This window comes from Hydractinia symbiolongicarpus, chromosome 10 (assembly GCF_029227915.1).
Source record: "Hydractinia symbiolongicarpus strain clone_291-10 chromosome 10, HSymV2.1, whole genome shotgun sequence".
NCBI lineage: Eukaryota > Metazoa > Cnidaria > Hydrozoa > Anthoathecata > Hydractiniidae > Hydractinia > Hydractinia symbiolongicarpus.
The window spans coordinates 8,107,979-8,130,286 of NC_079884.1; the positions used below are offsets into that span (position 1 = coordinate 8,107,979).

At 36.3% G+C, this 22,308-nt stretch overlaps 2 protein-coding genes across 2 annotated transcripts; one reads left to right on the top strand and one right to left on the bottom strand.

Annotated features, from left to right (window-relative positions):
- The first annotated feature begins 552 nt into the window (after positions 1-552).
- LOC130613083 (ras-related protein Rab-14) lies at positions 553-3,500 on the top strand. Its single transcript, XM_057434402.1, has 8 exons — positions 553-697; positions 839-892; positions 1,293-1,537; positions 1,673-1,714; positions 1,911-1,956; positions 2,036-2,066; positions 2,320-2,388; positions 2,472-3,500. Exons 1-8 carry the CDS (start codon positions 646-648, stop codon positions 2,581-2,583), a joined length of 651 nt encoding a protein of 216 aa, XP_057290385.1. The 5' UTR covers positions 553-645; the 3' UTR covers positions 2,584-3,500.
- A 1,315-nt stretch (positions 3,501-4,815) lies between these two features.
- On the bottom strand, positions 4,816-21,997 carry LOC130613070 (protein PRRC2C-like). The gene is made up of 13 exons (XM_057434385.1): positions 21,828-21,997; positions 21,542-21,710; positions 16,827-17,026; positions 15,402-15,573; positions 15,129-15,269; positions 14,761-14,849; positions 14,200-14,312; positions 13,256-13,511; positions 12,345-12,837; positions 8,657-12,213; positions 8,116-8,532; positions 7,735-8,031; positions 4,816-7,614 (listed from the first exon to the last, which is right to left on the bottom strand). The coding sequence occupies exons 2-13, from the start codon at positions 21,648-21,650 to the stop codon at positions 5,395-5,397; spliced, it is 8,064 nt and encodes a 2,687-aa protein (XP_057290368.1). The 5' UTR covers positions 21,651-21,710; positions 21,828-21,997; the 3' UTR covers positions 4,816-5,394.
- Positions 21,998-22,308: the final 311 nt, after the last annotated feature.

Sequence of the window (22,308 nt, forward strand, 5' to 3'; positions counted from 1 at the left end):
TGGAAGCAAGAGATTGATTAAATCTTTCCTTTTTCTAAAAGTTCCTTTTCTGTTACATTTGTCTTAAACTTTTTTTCTAAATATTGGCTTTCCGAAGTGCTGGTAACCATATTTTGAAAGTTGATAGGAAATACTGTTGATATGAGTGTTTCTGTCTATACTATTTATGGTTTCTTTCACTTTTCCTGCTGTCCAATTAGACTCTAGGTCTATTACTCTCTTTATTGTCCCAGTCAATAATATGATCATTTTTTCAGCTGTGGTCTACAATGTTATTGTTATCTGTATCTGCGTTGTATACAACTCTCTTGCACACGTTTTTGAGTTGCACTGAGCAGAACTATTGTCTTTGGAAGAATTGAGTTAAGATTTGTTCATAAAGACCAATGAACCTCCCACAATAAAGTTGATGCATCATAATGATTTAAGAAGAAAATATTTGTAATGCTTGTAGTATTTGTAAGAGCCAGCTATAAAATGAAATATCATCCAGAAAAAAATAATATTAAATTATTCTACACATTACTATATACTATTTGAAATTATTATGAAAAACGTCTAATTGTTACTTAATACTTCTGGGTTCTTTTCTAGATCAAGTATAAATAAAAAGAAAATTTTGTTGTGATTTAATATACATTCAATATGGCTGCTGGTCCCTATAATTATTCATATATCTTCAAATATATTATCATTGGTGAGTCGATACTTATTTAAATGAAACATTTTAAATTGCTGAATCCTTTTCTTAGATATAGCTAGTTCATGGATGGACAATACTAATCAATATAAAAACCCAGGGTTAATTAATTTAATATATAAGTAAATATTTTTTTAGGTGATATGGGTGTTGGTAAATCATGTCTGTTGCATCAGTTTACTGAGAAAAAATGTAAGAGTGTTTTAGATTTAAGTTTCGTTAGCACTTTAAGACTTGATTGAGTGTGTGATGTAATGAAAGAAGTCAAGAACAACTCTTTTTTTTTGAAACATCTGAATATATTTCCTGCGGCATTTTGGCCAACAAACAAAAACTCACATGTTTATATGAAAATTGTATGGCTTTGTCCTTACTATTTACATCTTTTGAAAAAACTGAGCAGTTATAGAAGTTTGTAATCTCAGCTACATCTTTAGTTGTTTGATTTTTTTTCTCACTTATTTGGTCTCTGCTGCAAATCACACGTTACGATATTCAAAAACATTTCTGTTGCTCTTTTTTGTATATTAAATCATTATCAATCTTTGTGATGGTTTTGCTTATATATCTGTAACGTGAATATTTTTTTTAGTTATGGCTGATTGCCCACACACAATTGGTGTAGAATTTGGAACTCGAATTGTTGAAGTTGCTTCACAAAAAATCAAATTGCAAATATGGGACACTGCTGGTCAAGAACGATTTCGTGCAGTAACTAGAAGTTATTATCGTGGTGCTGCTGGTGCACTGATGGTGTACGATATCACTAGAAGGAGTACTTATAATCACCTAAGCAGTTGGTTAACTGATGCTAGAAATTTAACGAATCCCAACACAGTAAGTTTCTTCTATGGATTGCAAAAAATACCCAATAATGTTCACTGATCATCCAATTCTCCTTTCTTCACTACTTGGTACTGTTATATAAACAAACATATGATATTTAATAATTGTTGTAATCTTCTTATCTAGGTTATAATTATGATTGGAAACAAATCAGATCTAGAAGCACAGGTGATTGCTATTATTATTATTTTTGCGAAATGATGGTGATGATGATATGAAATTTTGCACAAACCCTACTAATCATAAAAAGCTTAAACATTTTTAACAACGCATCCCCTCCCCTCTCTTTGATAAAGTGAATGTGTAAGTGTCTTTAGTTGTAATTTCTAATGTCTACATTTTTTTCATTGGTTTATATATTTAGCGAGATGTCACATATGAAGAAGCAAAGCAATTTGCTGACGAAAATGGTATGTTATTACATCACTATTTTCCATCCTTTACATCAACACCATCCGTACTAAGAGATTTCTGTTCTTCTTCTTTTAGGTTTACTGTTCTTAGAAGCCAGTGCTAAAACGTAAGTGAACGTAAATCTATCGTTTCTGCAAAACAGAAAGTGTATACATTTTCTAGGCTTGCATTTAATTTTTTTATCTTCTTTATAAGAATAAAATAAGGACTTCTGTTAAACGAGCTAAAATGTTTTTTAGCTCCTCGTAAATTATTATGTACCCCGTAATCAGAAAAATGCAATTTTTGTATCATTAAGGTGCATGTAACCTAAAGATGTTGTTGTTCTGTTTTTAATTTGTATGATCTGTTTTTTTTAGTGGTGAAAATGTAGAAGATGCTTTTTTAGAAACTGCAAAGAAAATATTTCAAAGTATACAAGATGGAAGGTTAGTTTATTTTGTTTTTATCATCTTTTATAAGAAGGATCATCGTCGTGAGATGAAGTCATTGTATCTTTGCTTTTTTTTAGTTTGGACCTTAATGCTGCCGAATCTGGTGTACAACACAAACCAGCTAAGAAAGGTGGACCTAGCCCGTTTCCGCAAGAAAACCAACAAAACAAAGAAAACTGTGGTTGTTAGCTTCGTTTTTTGTTATACTGTAAATTGGTTGTCGGGAAATATTAACAGAATTAAGAGACGATTTAATCGAATGAAAAGGCGCCATTTTTCTTAAAACTGTCTCGAAGTCGTATCTATGAAAAGAAGAAACGTGACCAGGGAGACATCCCCATATAGAACTGCTTTTTAAAAACAAGAAATACGATTTTTGATCACAGGACACACAATCATTTCATATGTTCCAGGTAGTATTTTGCTTTGTTTAGCTTCGATGATTTTTTTAGTTTGATGTGTAACTTGGAAATTTTGTATGTTTATTGCTTTATGTAATGAAGCAAACATTTGATTGTGATATTTCTTCAATGTAATTGTTTTTCTCTTCACAATAATTCTTTTTCACAATACGAATAATGTAAAAAAGTGTGTGCGTGCGTCTTCCAGTTTGATATAAGTTTAAGGATGGCTTCCACTCAAAACTTTATGTACACAGACGGTTAAGAATATGGCGTACAATTGAAATGGCTTTGAAAAAATTAGTGCTGCAATTTTATGCGAAGCCTGAACTTGTTTTGTATTTGGCTACAACGCTTTCTATCTCCCTTCCCCTTTCCCCTTTTTTTCTTCCTGTATATATTTTTTATCTCGACGTTCCTATGTTTAAAACAAGTATCCCTACGAGTTCGAGGTAAAGTGAGTCCGATGTATAGAATGTACTGGTGCACGCGCTAAAGTTTCTTTGTGGAGGCCAACCTTAACGTTCTCCTTTTCTCTTGATTGAGTCGTGGCTTCAAGATCTTAACTTGTGTGTTTTGCCTTAAGAGGTCTTGGTGAGAAACATGTTCATCTCTACAAATTGTAATTTAAAATATTCACGAGATTTTTTTAGAATAAATTTTTGTGTATCTCAATTGTACAGAACAATATATCGCTTCGCTTTACAGGTTGAATTTTATGTTTGTTGCTGGCATAATTTGCAGTGTTTTGTAGTTAGAAAGTTGCTTGTCGGATTGTGGAAGCTAAATGTTGTACTGTCGTAAATATAATTTTTCCGACGCAATTGTTTTTTTTTTTTTGTTACAAATTAAGGAAAATACCAAAACTTAGACGAATAAAAACAAAAAAAGCAATTTACAAAGTAAGCAAACGGTAATGCAGTGCTTTTTAATATTCATGTTTGCCATGCTGTCGCTCAATAATGTTCTGGCGATGCGGAAAAAAATCGGTGCTATTTATCGGAATATTTTTTAGGTTTTATCACGATTTTACACAAATGATGGGGGCTGGTCTGAAACAAAATTTCCTTGAACTAGAAAAATCACAATGAACAACATCTAAAAATCAATTCCAATCTTCGATATTTTTTCTAATATATCGTTCACGAATTCAATTATGTTGTCGCGAATTTTTAAAAAAATCGTTTCGTGGGGATCAGATCCGTGCCTGCTTACTTTCGCGAGACAAAAGAAATCCGCGAAAGTTTATAGATTAGGAGCAAACTTTCTCGATTTGTGATAAGTATCTCTCTAGAACAAGCATTCGCGATTTTGCCCAAAAATCGCGGAAGTGTCTACCTTCAAGTACAAGGATATTCAGGCTTAGAGGAACTTTTTAAATATATGCTAGGCATACTAATTGCCCAGCTTTGGTGAATCCTTCTGATGCGTGTTCTTTGTGTCGATTGTAACTAGACAGAATTTTTTAATTCCTTATACACAATAACATCACATACTGTTGGAACAAATCTTTATTTAAGGTTTTTTTTGCAAAAAAGCATCACAAACCTGATTGTTTTTTTGCAAAAGCATATCTCAGCCTGATTCAAACTCTTGCTTGCTTATAAGAAAGTATGTATAACTAGATGCCAACTCTTTGAGTTGTTAAGTGTCCTTCGCTCACCTGACAGAATTTAGCACGTAGGACCACAAAGCTTCTAAATATTCCACGAGGTACTAAATAGTAGCTTCTGTAATCGGTACAATGTATTCAGACTAGAAGAAGTACCTTATAGAAAAAAATTACGCGGCTGGAAATTTTTTTTTTTTTTAATATTTCGCGAAAGATGTTAAACTTCGACATTGGCAACTTAAGCATTTAGTCAGAGATGTCATGTTTTTCCAGGTTTTCCCTTTCTTAATTCCAAGGTATTCGAATGATTCCAGACTTCTGGCAAACCTGTAATTAAACACGGATGTTTCTCATTTTCGCCGATCTCAGATGGTGAGATCGAGTAAGACTGAATGAATAAGGCAAATGTTATTGTAACTTTGTATTTTTAAAATTTTATCAACCTTTACAACAATGAGTGGTTGCAAGAAGTACATACACCACTCCTTCCAGGGGGATAATTTTCTACAATAATATTAAGTACACAAAATGCTGCTTGAATATCCACAATAAAAACTGTTCTAAGAACCAATGCATGGTCACATACAATACATAATACCATGCAACAGACCACGAACTTTAGAGTTAGTGTGTGAGCAAGTTTAATAAAATAAATATTCCTTGTGTAATGTAATGTGATGCTTCAACAGTAACACTTGACTGTCAAAACACTAAAAAAAGTTCACAATTGCACGATTTTTTTTAAATTAAACATCAAAGCAGCATCTAAGATTTTTTACGCTTATAAACACAATAAAATAAAGAAATTTCTTCTTCTTATAAGACAACTGTTCAAAACGAGTGCTCGGTCACACATACTTTGTGAACAGATGCGCTTCTCGTCCAAACATTTCACCATATTTTTTTTAAAAGCTTATTGTAATCTTGACAAAAAAAAGTGAAATCCCATCAATATGGATTTCAAATTAAACCGATATAATCGGGACGTTAAATTTTTTCGGAAGGCCGTTTGCTTTGTTGTGAAGGGGTGGTTCCATCAGCTTTTTTGGTGCCAGATGATGCACCATTTTTTACGCTGGTAACACTTTTTCGGTTGCGACCTTTATACTGGTCTGTATTACTGCTTCTTGAGCCCTTCCTGTTGTAGTCGCTTTTCTTACTATCGTTGTGCTGGTCAGGTAATATATACTTATCGTGTTTCGCCAAACTTGAGTCAGTGCTCGAGGACACAGGCTTCTCCTCCTTCACTGATTTCTCTACAGTCTTCTCCGGGTTCTGTTCTTGTGCAAAATATCGCTTCGTGTCCTGCAGCATTTTTTGGCGCTGAATCTTTTTGAAATCGTCATCAGCAGCAGATGTTGACGTGATATGTTGCTTAGCAACAGGATGCATCAATAGAGGCTGGTTATGACCCTGCACGGGTCTTTGAATTGGTCCAGGACCGTTCGTTCTATTCTGCACTGAGTTTTGTACACGAGGTCCGTTACGCAGTTGCGCCGGATTAATAACATGATTGTATTGGTTGTTCATCACTCGCGGGTTGATCTGCATTTGCATTCCATTGTTATGTAGTATAGGACGATTTTTTAAGGCCATCGAATTTGCAAAAATTCCCAAAGAGCCTTGGTCAAAGGTATTTATTACTGGGTCTTGATGCCCCAGACCAATCGAAGAATTATCAGTTGCTGGTGCATGGCCCTGCACTGTTCTTGGTCGAATGGGCGCAACTAACGGTGAAGGTTGTTGAATAGGCTGAACATTATGTTGGCGTTGGTGCAGTAGCGGTTGTGAATACCTCATGTTTTGCACGTAGTTTGACCTTGCAGTGTTGCTCTGACCAAACACTGTTGTAATAATTTGTTGTTGCTGTCGATGAGGTTGGAGTTGCTGCTGAGCGATAGGTGGGCTTTGTATTAACGGCGGAGTCTGCGATGTGGGTTCGAACGGCTTAGCGTGCACGTGTTTCATTAAGTCGGATCGTTGTTGACTTGAAAGTTGCTGTGACTGTGAAATGACAGAAGTTGGGTCTAACATCAGCGTGATATGACTGGTGTTGTTTAAGTGCGGATCACTTGTGGAGCGCAGTCCGTATTGTTGAGTGTGATGCAATTGGGAAGCATTATTAGCAGACATCATACCTACAACTCGAGCCTGTTGAGAAGACTGGTGTTGTGGTTGCTGGACTTGCACCATTCCAACTTGTTGCCGTTGCAAGCTTGACGCCGTTCGTTGTGCTTGGAAATTAGTTCCATATGGCAAAATATATTGCGAATTACTGATTGATCCAGGCGAGGTGAACAAAGAGCCTGGACTTCCTGTCGGATAAGCTGCTATAGTCTTTGGTTGTACGCTTGGTGTTGAAACTACCTGCCACGCTAACATCTGGTTTTGTGAGCCTTGAAGTGCAGTATTGTATATACTTCCAGCAGCTGGAAAAGAAGACAACAATTGCTGTGACATTGGGCTCACACTTGCGTCTACTGAACGCACTTGGTTCAACGATTGAAAATTCAATGCTTGACCAGCTTGTGATCTTAACTGCTCGTTGTAATCAGTTGCATACAGCGTGTTTTGTTGCAACTGGCGCTCCACTGGCAATATATACGACGCATATTTCGTAGTTGGTGCAATATTATTTCTCGACGAGGTCAAAGTCTGATGTGAAGAAACTTGAAATCCCTTCGTGTCATCAGAAGGCAGCTGTTGTTGCGGCTTCACTTTACAAATCTGTTGCTCAGATCGCTTACCAAAAGAAGGTACCGACGAAGACTTTTCTTCGGATTTCTTGGAAACATCAACAGAGGGAGCAGTACTCGATTCCCGTTTAGTTGGACTACCCGGCATGGGGTTCTTATCCATAGATTGATCTGAAATGTTGGCGACAGAGGTTAAAGAGGATACATGGGCAGTAACGGCGCTGGAAGCAGATGATTCACTCCAGTTCATTGAAGGATTATCCCAAACTGTACGAGCGTTAAACAATCTCAAATTTAAGTCTGTCATCTCTTGAGACATGTTGGGCGGGGATTTCGTTAGACTAGGAGACGGACCACGCCCTGGATCACTCGAGGGTCCTGACAGTGTTGGTTCAGGAATTTTAACGGCTAAAGGTGGAGGACTCCCTGGCAAAGATCTGGTTTCCAGTGATCGCTCTTCATCATTGGTTGATTTGGCAACAGAATGTTTATCTTCAGCTCCCGAGAACAACTAAAATAAAGAGAACGCTTTTTTCTAAATATCGAAACCTATTACGAACCCTTCTGTACCTTTGAGGTTTAACACACGCGCGATAGAGATGTTATTGTTCAAAGTATAGCTAAAATTTACCTCATTTTCAAGTGTAGGTGCTTGATACGAATCAGTCAAATTCACTTCAACTAATACCTCTTCTATTGGATGGTCGCTGGATGTATAACTGCCAACTGATGACTGCGACTTCAATGAAGGTTTGTTCGAACCAACAACTTTATCAGCGTCGGATAGTTTACATCGATATTCGTCTACATCGGATGTTTTAGCTACCTCAGTTGTAAAGACATTATCGGTTTCTTCGTGTAAGGATCCCTCACTAGCTCTTGTATTGCCTGTTTTAGTCTCCTGAATGACTTTAGTGGACGACTCAGCCTGAAACGAAATTTAATGTAACGTTAAATTGAGTCGCTTTACAACAGGATAAATTATATTATAGTAAAGAAAGGTGTATCCTACTTTTCGTTGTCTATCTGCAGATCGTTTTCTGGACTTGTTTTCGTAACTTGATTGTCGAATCGACGGGGTTTGTTTTCTAGAATCTTCATAGTTTTTACTGCGATCTTCGTTGCTCTCTTTCCTTTGGCTGGTTTGAAATCGAGGTGGCCTCTCTCTCAAAATTCGCTTGTTTATAAGTTTGGCGTCCCGTCTTCCGTCATTTCTGTCACGTCGTTTCGTTTTTTCGCCGTCTTTGTCATTGGTAGCTTTATCAGCTTTTTTTATACTGTCTGAATGGGTTTCTTCTTTTGATTGATCATTTTTTATTACCGATACCTCAAGTTCGCTTATAGACGTTCTATTGATAGGCGTAAGGGCTGGTGGTGTGACAAGCGGTGAAGCAGCTTCCGGTGTTGGTTGAGTGGGAACTAATGCAGCCTAAAGTGTAAAAAATCAAATACTCTAACTTAAAATCATCAACTTCCAAAAAAGTAATATCCACAATTAACAGAGACATAAAATATTACAGAAACCATCTTTAAATGGAAAGTAATTTGTATACCTTACTGATCATGCCAGAATGTGATGAACTTGGTTTCCCGGTGCCAACTGCACGTGGATCAGGCATTCCACCAGATGAAGCGTTTAATGTTAATGGCCTCTGCCAAGCATTCACATTGGAAACCGGCGCAGGTATAGTTTTCCCATCCGCAGAAGTACTAGTCGAACTATGAGACTTCATTAAAGACTGGGCGGGTTCCCAAACGCCAATGGCTGCCATAGCTGCATTGCTAGCGGGTGCAGGTGCAGAAACTTGACTGTGAACAGGCGCGGTTGAAACAATGGTTTGTTCAGGAGAAACAATTGAAACAGGAGGGTCGGACGATACCACAGCTTTCGTTCTCACATTGGAAGCAGCTGAATTTTTATGAGAGTTATTCCGTACAGCCTTCTGGGCTTCACGTTTTTGTTCATAATATAACTTCTTTTTCTCCTCTTCGCGCTTCTTCTTCTCTGCTTCGCGCAGCTCTTTCTGTTGCTTTTTTGACGTCACAGTGACAAAACCATCGTCCTCCCAGGTCGTCTTTGAATGATCTTCCGTAGTTTCAAAATCATCTATACAAACCACACTTCTAATATTATTTAAATCAAATTCCAAAGCAATATCTCGTTTTTTCTCTTCGCGCTTCTCCGCCAGTGGTTTACTCTTTTTCGGAGGCGAATGCGCCGATATATCTTCCAAATTTAATGGATTTTTTGAAGCCATATCTCCTTTGAGCTGTGTGTGAATATCTCCTTTGATTTGTGTGTGAACCTCGCTAGCATGGGGATATTTATCGGCAGCAGTAGGGGTTTTGTGTCCGTCGGAGGTTCGATTATTCCCTATCTGCTGCCTTTTGGATAAAAAAGAATTAGGTTTGTTTCTACCAGCAGTAGCGGAGTTTCCTCTTGATTTTGAGTCAGGTCGATAAGAATGGTGCGAGCGCGGCCTCCTCTCGGACGAATATTTATCTTTATCATACTTAGATTCTTTATGTCCGGGTGATTCTTCTGCGGAGTAGTAGTCCTCCGAATCATCGCCAGCTTTATCCTCGTCATGTGGTTTATCACCTGTACCAATGTTTCTGCTGCCAAAACTAGAGGAGCTTCCCCTTCCACGTCCCCTTCCTCTACCGCGTTCAGCACCACGTCCCCTTCCTCTAAAGTTCACCCCTCGCCCCCTGGAGCTACCGCGATCTCGGCCGTCATACCTGTTTTGGAAGCGTGGAGGCGTATCCTCATCCCACGTCCTCTTAGATTCCCGTTTTTTGCTTTTGCAGTAGACAGGCGACTTTGTTCTTTCTTTGTCTTGTCCAGGCGTTTCTTCATCAGTTAGATCACCAGACGACACATCCTCATAATAATCATCTTTTGAATTTCGATAATTATCACGATACTTATTTTTGTCCCTCCTACTGCTGCTTGATAGCCCTTGTGAACGTGATGAGCCAACGGAACCACGGTTTGAAAATCCGCGCCCTCGCCCTCGACCCCTCTCTCGCGCACCACTGCCACGGTAACTTCTTGAATCGTCATATCTATCGCCACGGTAACTTCTTGTATCGTCGTACCTATCGTTTCTGTCAGAACGACTACGAGTTTCTTTGATTTTATCTGGTGCACCGAATCCATCAGTTTTCTTTTCTTTTTTCTCTTCGGAGGCCGTCTCAACGGCTGCCTTACCTTCTTCTTCTTTTTCGGCGTCAATTTTTGAATCAACAACCTGAACCTTTTCTAACTTTCTTACTGTTTCATCTAACGACTTTCCTGTTGTCCCTGTCTCTTCTTTTAAGGACATTTGCTTTACTTTTGTATTCAGTTGCTCTTCTTTGGTAGCTGTTTGTTCTTCTTTAGATACCGCTTGTGGTTTTGTACTTGTTTGTTCTGCTTTTGAAATAGCCAGTTCTTCTTTCGTTTCACTTAATCTTTTCTCTTTCTTTTCTCTGTTTTCTCTCTTATACTCTTCAGATTGTCTATAATCTCGATTATCCCATTCTTTTCCTTTCCTCGATGAGCCATACTGCTTTTCTTCATTGTAGCCTTTACGATCTAAATGTTTTCTGCTGGCATTACGTTCCGGGCGGTTATCTCGCCTTTCACTCCTTTGATCCTCTCTCCGCTTATCTTCAGCATAATGAGCTTTCCGGTCATCTCTTTTACGCTCTCCGTCTCTCTGAGGTTCCCTTCCTTGATCTCTTTTATCATAATCACTACGATGGCGATCTTTCTTGTCGTATCTCCGTGAGTCGTCCTTCTTGTTATCTTTCCAGTCATTTTTTCGTTCTTTCCTGTCATCTTTACTCTCCTCTTTTTTAAATTCATCTTTTTTTTCGTCTTTCTTGCTGTCCCTTTTATAGTCTTTGTCATCCTTCTTTTCTGTCCTACTTTCAGTAAATTTTTCTTCTTCTTTAACATATTCCTTCGTCTCGGTTTTTTTGTGGTAATCTTCGTCCTTTTTATTCCAATCAGCCTTATATTCCTTCCTCTCACTTCTTTTATGGTAACCATCATCTTTCTTATGAGCATCACTCTTATAATCCTTGTAGTGTCCGTCTCGTCTATCCTCTTTTCTGTCTTCTCTCCTGTTCGAGTATTTTCTCGAACCTTCTTTGTCATCATACCTGTCCCTCCTACCATCTTCCCTGTTGTACCGGTTGTCTCTTTTATAATCATGATCGCCACGGTCGATTCTGCCACCACGTCTGTTAGCTTCATCAAACCGTCCCCTTCTTTCAGGTCGGCTTTTGTTGTCGTACTTATCGTCACGGCGTTGACGGTCATCATTACGGTTTCTTCTTTCAACATATTTGTCGTTGTCACTACGAAATTTATTTTCGTCCGGTGAATGTTGTTCTCCTCGAGAAAGGTTTGGAGAATCGACAGCTTCCACTGACTTCACTTCTATCTTCGACTTTTTATTTTCTTCTTCCTCTTCTTTTTGTATTTCACGTAAACTCTTACCCTGTTCTACGTTCTCTTTTGCCGACACTTCGCCTCCACTCACAACTTTTGACCACGCTGAGGCTTTTTTAAGCTCAAATTTCTCCTTGTTTTGTGCAGCGGATTTCTTTTCAGACTCTGGGGTAACTTTTGCGTGTTTGGACTGCCCCTTTGTTAGTTTGTTTTCTGCAAAGCGTTGAGAGTTTATCGTCAGGGCTTCATTTGATTTACTTTTGCCGTCATTGTCATCGTACTTGTCGTCAAATGGATCTGGTTTCCTCCTGTCCCTATTTTTCAAATGTTTGTCGTTGTCGTTATCCCGTTTTCTAGATTCAGAAAGATCTTTCAACTCCTTTTTACCATGCAGCTTCTCTACAGAGTCTTTTTTATGAGCGTCTTTAATAGATGAACTGCTACTGTGGCGAGAGCTTTTTTCTTTCTCACGGGTTTCTGAGGAAGAACTGAGCCTTCGTTGACGACTACTTTTCTCGTTGTCTTTCCGGCTACTAGTTGACGATGCATCTTTTGTTTTATCCTCTTTCTCAAACACATCTTCACGAAGACCCTCTTCATCCGACTTTACACTATCCTTTCTCTGCATAATTCTCATATGAGAGCTGTCGAGAGCGCCTTGCTTATCTGAAAAAAATTCATTTTTTAATATGAAAAACAAAAATTACGAACATAGATAACCTAGGGCGATCGAAAACAAAGAAAAAAAATTATTACTGAAAAATAGTATAAATTACTTCGGGTAATATTTTACATACTTTCGTGAGCCCTGTCGTGTTTATCCCCATGCTGTCTGAATCTAGGTGGAACCTCTCTCCTAGATGATCCTAATACCTCGCCCTCTTTCCTTGGACGGTTTGAGTAAGAATCGTGATTCTCCCATCGTTGTTTTTTAGATTTTTCCTCTTCCTTCTTTCTTTCTTCCTCTGTACGCTTTCTCATTCTTTCCTCTATTTCCTTTAACTTTGCTTCCCTTTTATCAAGATGTTCTGTACCATGGGAGTGCGTATCTTTTCCATCGTCGTTCTTCTCTCCCTGCTTGTGAGTGTCCTCTGTCTTTTCACCACCCATCTGTGCCATGTTTGGAGGAAATCCACCAGACATAAAAAACATAGGATGCACGGGGTAACCATATGGTGGTGGTCCACGTTGTGGATCGTACGGTGGAAACCTTGGCCAATTCTGACCATATGGCATCTGCATTGGAGGATAACCAGGAAATTCCCACTGCTGTTTTCCCTGATTCTTACCCTAAAGGGTACAAAACACATACCATCTTTAATTCTAACAAATGATTAAATATCAACTTGAAGACTTTTGTGAGAATTTTTAACCTTTTTAATGGTGTACAATGGTATATTTATTAAAAAAAGAATAAAATAAGGACTTCTAAAATTGAAAGAAGGCGTGGCAGCCCTGCATTACCATTGAAAAGTCAATTACTGGTTTATAATTGTAAACAAAAAAACACATCTAGATATTTAACTTTTTATAACTTCAAATATTACCATTCAAAAAAGATGTATCTACATAAAAATATACTGAGGTAACAAAAGAATTCTTCGTTAATGTTATTTTTTGTACTTTTACATCCTTTTGAGACAACAATTCTTGACACTTCACCAGCACTAATTGAGTTGAAATGTTTTCATGAAAAAAATTAACCCACCTTGTCATCCTGTTTACTTTCACTGTCTGTTTGATCTCGATCAGGTTGTTTTTTAGAGCTGCGAGGAGTAGTGCTGTCTTCATCAGAATCTGACTCATCAAATTTCAACTTTGCGTTGTAATCAACTTCTTCTTGTGAACCTGCCCAGCCAGCATCATCTTTGTCAGCATCCAATGATTTTAAATCAGAGTCCTTTATCACTGAAGGGCGATCGGTTGAAGAATTAGAATTGTTCATAAACTGATGTTTTGGCATTCTAACACGAAAAAAAGTTATTTACCAAATAACTTGCCACAACTCAGAAACACACAAACAACAAAAGGTAATTTTGAATTCAAATTTAATATCTAGATGTTTTTAATCTTACACTCTCACTTTTTGAAAGCCTAGTATTCTTTTACGATATGACTTTTAGTTCTGTTTCATACATTTAAGAAAATACTTCTATGGCACACCAGCTTCTGACAATTCATGCCACATTTTTTTGCTATACAGTTCAGATGCTAGAGCATCTACCTAATGCTTTTACTAACACCTTTTTGGCTGTTTTCCCCGCATATATATGTTAATTTTAAGAGTTTTAAGCACATACACATACGATCAAAATTCCCAGGCATCATCAAGACAAATGTAACAAAGACCAAAAAATAGAATTGCTAAACATTCAAAATGGTGGCAGTTATGAAAATGCAACAACACAAGGACTTACTTAAGAAACAATATAATAATAACTAAGTTAAATTATTTCTGGAAATATTGAAATGTTTTTAGGATTTTTAAAAGGTCCAGCAGCAAATACGGCTTTGGTGATTCTAGTTATATATCATTTTATCCCCTATAAATTAATTCCTTGGTCGTTGTACTACACAATGTCAATTTTTTTCATTGGATAAAAATAAACAAATCAGAATGTGCAGACAAACAACAAGATGACAATGTTCTACCTTTGAAAAAATCTTGGATCAAACTGTGGCATTTTACCACCTGGCCCACCATAAGGATAAGGATATGGGTATGGCGGCATTGCCATGCGACCTCCTTGTGAATGATACATAGGCTAAAAAATAAAAAAATATTTAAATTTAACAACATCACTCCCTAATTATAATTATTAAACTATTGCATCATAATTTTTTATAATTCAAAATATGGTGAAACAAATTTAAGGTGATCTTTTGCAAGTCCAATTTTTTGGATTAACTTTTGTGAATTTTCTTATATCTGAAAACGCTTCCTAAGTTAAACTTACACGAGTTTATGATTTTCTCCCTGGGAAAAAAGTTTATGCTATTGTTATGCGAAACAGTTATCCCATAGAAATGATAAAACATTTTATTTTCATACTGAATAATTTTTTTTTTTCATTATAAAAGTGTTGTAAGATAAAGTTTTGTGAAAATTGACCCAAAATTGCGAAATGATCTCTTGCAAAGTTTATCCAATTAATTTGTCTCTGCAAAGAAATTATCAAAATGGCAAACAAAACAAACAAAAAAGAATCTTACTGGATATGGGTATGGATAAGGCTGCTGAGTATTGTTAAACATAGGTCGATCTCCACCCCCATAATTCTGAAAGTTAGGTGGCATTTGATCTGAAATGAAAATCAAAACTTACAAGGATCAGTCATAACATAACAATAATTAATAAATATGCAATATATTTCTCTATTCACTTTGATTTACCTAAATAAATCATGTTTGTGCACAAAACAACATCATTAATTCATTCCTCAATAATAAAATATTTTCGTCTTGAGATTTGTTGTTTTTAGATTTAATTCTCATTATTTACAAATAAGTATACTTTCTTGCCATCACTGAGCTGACCCTTTATACTATGTAATTATTATATATGTACAAAACGATCATACTTGCGCGAGGCGGGTGGCCCATTCCCGGATGATTTGCATCTGGCCCTCCTTCTTCTGTGCGGCCTCTTTCCCTCCCATCCTCTGCTAAATTTCCATCCAGACCTAATCTTGGAAATTCTTTTTGAAAATATGGGGATGTCCCTGAAAAATTGAATCCTAACATCAACAAAATTCATTTACACAATATAACTACAATGTTTTATATATTACATATATAAGCCACTATTAGCCACAGTTTTATAACAATCGTAAAACAATTTTGTATCAAATCACCTGTAGCCGGTTGTTCTGGTTGAACTTTGCTCTTCCAAGTTACCTTGCTGCCATCTTGCCCTTCCACTATTCCTGGTTGTGGTTTTGAAGCTGGTACCGCACCTGCATTTGGTCTCAATGAAACCTCTGGTGTATCCCCTGGTTTTGTTTTGATCTGGCCAGGTAAAACACCCTATTAATAAAAAATAATTTTCAACTGACAACAAAATCTTTTTATGAGATTTACCACACAAAAAATGACCTAGCATAAAAAATTGTTTCTGTATAAATATATATATACTAAATTTTTATAAAATACTAACTTATTCCATGAAATGAACGAGTCATAAAATTAACATGGTTTTTCAAAATTCGCTTGTAATTTACTGACTGTTAATTAAATGCAGTGATAATTTAAGGACTGTCAATTTCATGACTGGTTATTTACTTAAAATACTGGTAATTTGGTGAATTTTGATTTCACAGCCGCCTTTTAATAGAGGAGACCGCTTTTATAGCGTGAATTAGACTGTTGCTGTAATTTTTGCTTCATGTGATACCGCATATTCTCAAATTCGCGTTAATTAAATGCATTTTTGAAAAAAAATGCTCAACTACGTTAATTAAATGACTTTTTTAAAACAATTTCATAAAACCGCGTTAATTTCATCATGGTCAATTTAAACCTCGTTAATTTTTTGACTCGTTATTACATGGAATAAGGTAGTCAGGGCCTGTGGATAAATCCACATGTTCGCCCATTCAAAATATTACAATATTAGTCAATAAAGCCTGTGGAAAATGAACTGATGTCAGGAATGACATTTTTAGCCATTATATACCTGTATTGTATGGAGCTTGAAACACTGATGATAATAATGTATAAAATCATGCAATTTTGATCTGTTGTTAAGGAGATAAAAGTTTTGGATTGACCCAGCCTTAGGAAATTGGTCCTAATTTTGTCTCAGGTAGTCCCTAGTTACCCTCACACAGGAGATTACATTAGTTATTTCCACATGTTTCCAAGTTTTTTAGCCTTAGAGACATAAATGTGCAATGTAATGGGTTCACTAATCTTATCTATTTACTTGATGTCAGTCTAAATGCAATGACGTCGTGCCACTACTACACTACTAAAAGACCACCCATATATATAATTTATGAATTGAAATCTCTAAGTCAACTAGCACAGCAGCAATTGTAGTGTTACATTGATCATCACTTGATAATGATCAGAAGTCATAGGGTCTTAATTATAGTTCTTTTAATTCAAAATGATTTGCTTGGTACAAAACTCCCAATATCCAGGGGAAATTGAAAAAACAGAGCTAAGGCAAAGAAACTGTTTATTTTCATTTCAAAAATTATAGCAGCATTTGATTTCCAGTTTGTCCTTAATAAAACAAGAATGAAAAACGGTTAAAAAAACTTCTTGTGACTCACCGTAGGTTGGGTTTCTCTCTGCTTTCCATTTTGAATTGGATTCTCTTTCTTTCCCCATCCTGGAGCACCTGTAGGTACTAAGTTAATACGTGGATCGTTGCCTGAATTTTCACTTTTTAAAGAAGGAAGATTTGCTGGAACTGGAGCTCGTCTATTTGAAACTTTTCCCAAACTTTGTAACCCATGACGAGTATTCTGTCCTAAAATCCATAATACAAAGGTAAAATTAAGACTTTGACGTAGCTAGAGAAATAAGTTTGGCCACAAAGAATAGATTTGTTACAATTAGGTAATATACTAAAACATAAAAAAATTGGTGCTACCTAAATAAAACCATTAAAATAGAGTCAAAATAAACCAAATATATTTTTTGTTTAAAGATAATTGAATTATTATATGGTCCATTTCATAAACTTTTACCAGAACTATTAGAACAAATCACAAAAAAATACTACAGAATATATATCAACATGACCACCAAAGTGGATTATAATAGAACTATTTCCATATCCATTTGGTTCTGCGAAACATGTATGCGAAAATGCAGAATAACATGAAAAAAGATGTGTTATGAGCAAATTTCGGGATGCTGGTGTTTACATGCAAGTTTAAAGAATATATCAACAAAATGTTGTCTTTTACAGCTTTTACCTGGCAGTTTCACATAATCGTAGTTAGCACAGTTATAAAGAGGGTATTGGTAGTGTGACAAAAAAGTTGAAATATTTTGCATATTTCAAGGGCATATCTTTTGGTATATGTTAGCTAGCTAAATCTAAAACCTAGCCACTTTTTTAGAACGATGTGAATACATTTTTATTTACTACTTGCAAGTAAATTTAAAACTAAAACTGAATATACAGTTTACTAACGCTCAGTGACACACCCAAATTAATCTGATCAGTTCAAAAAATTAAAATTAGCTTGCTGGTAGCCATAGCACAAAGTAGCCTGGTAAGCTACAACCCTGGAAAAACATATTATAAATTTAATTTTGAGCTCTCCATGCTGATCTTCTATCTAGGTGGCGCCGTAGATTAGTGGTTATAGCTCTTGTACTCTGTGCGGGAGACCGGGGTTCGATTCCTCTTGACGGCGATTCAACATGGGCGAGTGAATGTTACCATAGCCTTGGGTTAACCCAAGCCATGTGAGGGAAATTGGGAAGATGGCACACTGTGTGGGCCGTTGGATGTTGCCGGGAGTTGTCTAGTAGAGCGCGGGCTCTAATTGGGTCTGCGTAGCTCAAAATGAGCATTAAATACTCTAGGACTCTCCATCTACGCCATGGCCCCTCCTGGAAATAATAGACAGGGTATATCCCCCGATATTTGTGAGGCTAGCCATGTAAAATATGCACATCTATCTATCTATCTATCTAGGCGATTACTAATAAGAATCACTTGGTGGTGGGGTTTTAATTGTGTTGAACCAGTATCATTGTTAATTCGTTGTGTTTAGTTAAAATGGTTTTCCATAGTGTTGAGTTGAATCAATCACACTATTTTAGCGTTGCGTTATACACAAAAAGAACTATTGCAAAGAAAACCTACGGGTTAGTCTTTTATATATATTTTGTTTTAGATGTTTTGCTGACGTTAGCAGTGCAGTGCAGATATAAAAATTCGCGAAATTTGTTTATTCTTTGTCTGTAATGTGTAAAGGTTGAAATGCTGGTTAAAATAATGTACAGGATCATATGTTCTCGACGAACACTTAAGGAGATATCAGGGATTAAAAATTTTGTTGACGTCAGCAAAGACACGTCAAAACCTTAAAAATTTTTTTTAGAAATTTTATACCTGTTGCCTTCATCGTATAGATCTTGAAACGCTGATCAAGAAAATGTATAGGATCATGCATCTTTGACAAATGATTGCAGAGATATTAGGGTTTGAAGGTTTTTTAATGATGTCATCAACCCGCCCATTCCGAAACGGATTTGGGGACCCAAGTTTGGGAAAATTACCCAAATTGGTCCTAGGTGGTCCCTAGTTCCCCCGCGGTGAAAAATCATTGACGTCACCACCTCATTTCCAAGTTATTTGGCCTCAAAGTTTTAAGTGCACTGTAATGGCTTCATTAATTTAATATAGGGTATTGATGTTAAAGTAGTGTGATTGACGTTGCGCCGTAACGCAGGCCATTTCTTGAATAAAACTATGCCAGAGCTACAAAGAGCACCCGCTAAAAAAATGAGTGCTATGGTGTGCGAAAAATCGCACTCGTTAGCAAAATTAACAAGTGCGATGTGACTATTTGAATATTTGGAAGTGTGATTCACACTTGCAAATATTCGTTATAAACGTTATTTGTTTAAACGTTATATGTTATTTAAGCTGATAGTTGAAACAACGGTGAACGCGATGATGTGTTGGCAGATTCGCTATATGTTTTTGGCATTAAGTATATTTCTAGACATTTTTGATTTCTCTTTGATTTTTTAAACTTTATTCAACATGTTTTTTCTTTGTTATTACATCACGAGAACATTCGTCCGAAAGCTGTATTAAGGTACAGGACACCTAACCTCTCCCATGTTCTGGTTATATTTAACTTGCATGGGTGGGCACTCGCAATATTCTCTGTAACGATGAAGGTCAGATTGACTTGTGGCATGGTCTTTCGTTCGAGTCTCAGTGCAATGCACCAGCCGAGCATAAGAGTGTCAGCATGAAGGAAAGGGGCCAACTTTAATGTTCTCTATACTTTTTAAACAAATCAATCACAAAGAAATAAATGTTATTAAATCAGCGTAATAGCCTTTTTCATCGCTTTATAATATTTTAGAAAAAGATAAAATTCACGAGTGCGATAAAAAGCACTCGTAAATCTTTTTACGAGTGTGCGAGCGAGTGCGCGTGCGATCTTTTTTGCGTAATTTTTTCGGCGACTTCAAAGAAAATTTCGGCGACATCAAAGAAAAATGAGGATATCCACTATGACCGTCACATACACTTCGTATTATTATATAGGATATATATTCCTAATTAACACTCCATTCCTTCAAAATCAATGTTGAATACTGAATATTCTTGACTGCTACTAACAGAAGTACTCCAGAAACGAGTACAAAAGAAAAGTAACATTGACTTGAAAAGGCTGGATATTCTTATAGCATTTGCACAAGTATTTTTTCCAGAGTTGTAGCTATAGCTTAGCTGAACGGGAATCAACAAATCATTTTTTAACATTTGTTGTGTAAAATGATATATAAAATTAAAATTTTTAAACTATTGGCTGTTGTGATTATGAAACTGTTGCACATCCCTCCAGGTTTGGACAGGAATGGCGTGCGATCACACGTGCACGCCTCCGCCACGCTATTATTGTTGTTGGTGAGCGTATGATCTTGTGTTTTTAAAAGGTGGGCATGATTTAACCAGTGAACCCTAAACATTGGAGACTCTAAAAGCCTCTAAACATAAGCACGTTTCTGTAGCTACATCTGCCCTATTATAACTTCTACAAGTCTCTTTTATTTTATCCTTCTAAATATGCCAGCAACATCACCAATTTTGGTAAACAGCTTGATATTTCACGTTTGTTTGGAACAAGTCAACCAGCCAACTAGCTAGCTAGCTAACTGATATCATTGTATTCAAAGTTAGCTAATACCTAGCTCTTTTAACAACAAGAATAATAAACAAAAGCATTAGAACGTCCCAGAAATGCATGATATTATCCCATATTATCACCAAATGTTAATAACAAATCTGTACGACAAATTAATTTTGCAATTATTGCAAGTAAACAAACCATATCTGCACTACTAAAAATTTGCTCATAACTAATCTTGTTTTCACGTTATTCGGTACTTTTGTATGTATATTCCGCTGAACAAAAATGGATATGGAAAGAGGTCTATTAAAATAATATATATAAATGCCATAGGCTACAAAAACCATCATTGTAATGATTTTATTCCTGAACCTGCTGAGATACACTAAAATTTTGACCCGGTACATGATAAAAAAAGCAGCCCTATATTTCATATTACTATATTCCTATATTTCATTTCTGCACTCAGAATTGCTAAAATGTTAGCAATTAAAAAAGGTTGACTTTGTTGAAGGATAAATTTAATCATTTACAGTGATAATATTCCATAATTAATTTTTATTTTCACCAAGCAAAGATCACCCAATGAGAAGTATTCTACTGTTTAACCAACAAAGAATACAAAAACGTACAAATACAAATGACGATATTTACTTGCGCACGCATCTAAGTGATTACGTAATGCCCAATGTGCGCGCATAAATGGAGGTAAAAATGTAAACAAACTAAGCGGAAAAGTTACCTCCATTTCTGCGCACGCAGGAAAAACACGGCACTATGATTAAGTGTATTGCCCTGACTTATCTTTTATTTAGGCCAACATTTAAAATGAAGTTTTGGGTTGTTACCAAATAACATATATAGCTAGTGTTTGTCATTGCATAGCAAGCGTTTCAATATCTGTTTTTTGCAAAAACATAAGGGGACGAAGTGGAAACTATGTGTGCCTGCATTTAAAATGAACATAGTAGCGAGCTAACCATGTTGCTAGCATGCATTGCAGATCTGAGCAAGCTTAACCATATGTTTTTACAGAGTGTATATTTTGCGTACGAAGTAATTCATAATGAGTACATCCCGTAAAACAAACCATAAGTGTTTGCAAAAGTAACATTCCTGCAAGATAGTGTTGTTGTAAATGAGGAGTTTCTTACCAGTGGTAGGTTTGTTTTCTGCTTTTGTTCCTTTAAATGTTTGGTTTAAATTTAATGAGGCATACTTTCTTCCAGCATCTTTTCCTTTACTGTTTGAAAGTTGAGACATGATGTAGGGAGCGTGGGTAAATCATGTAGATGCTTTTCCAGCACCTATAAGTGCCGGATTCTACAAATGAAAAAATGAAGTTGACAACAAAGAACTGAAATTACGATGGTGCAATAAAAATGGCGGATTTCAAATATTTACAAAATGAGATTTTTCTCAGTTTAAAAACGTACTTACCACTGACTACTTTGATAAAATGATTTGGGAACAAAACTTCTTTGAGCAGAACTACTTTTATACAAAAAGTTCTACTAGATGGCGCAGATATTCTTGGATTTTCTGGCCGGGTAATAATTTTTTGTTTGTTTCTGAAATTTTGTCTTCGGGACGAAGTTACCAGCATAAAGGCTGGTAATGAATAATTTATGCGCGATTTTCAAAACGTAACGAATAATTAAGCGCACCAAGTTAGTACTTACGCTTTTTTTCCGTAGAGCTAAAAAGTCAAGATTCGGTTACCACACATACAGCAGTTGTCTAATTTGGCCATTTTTTGTATTTGCACCATGTTTTTTTATTGTACATAATCTACGCATGTGTGTAGATAGCAAAGAAGAAGTAAAATGGTCAAAGGAAAATATAAAATTATTGCGAACTTCTACGTCTTAAAGTTTCTTTGCTCGGGGAGGAGACTGTTGGGACCTTTACCCAATGTTTG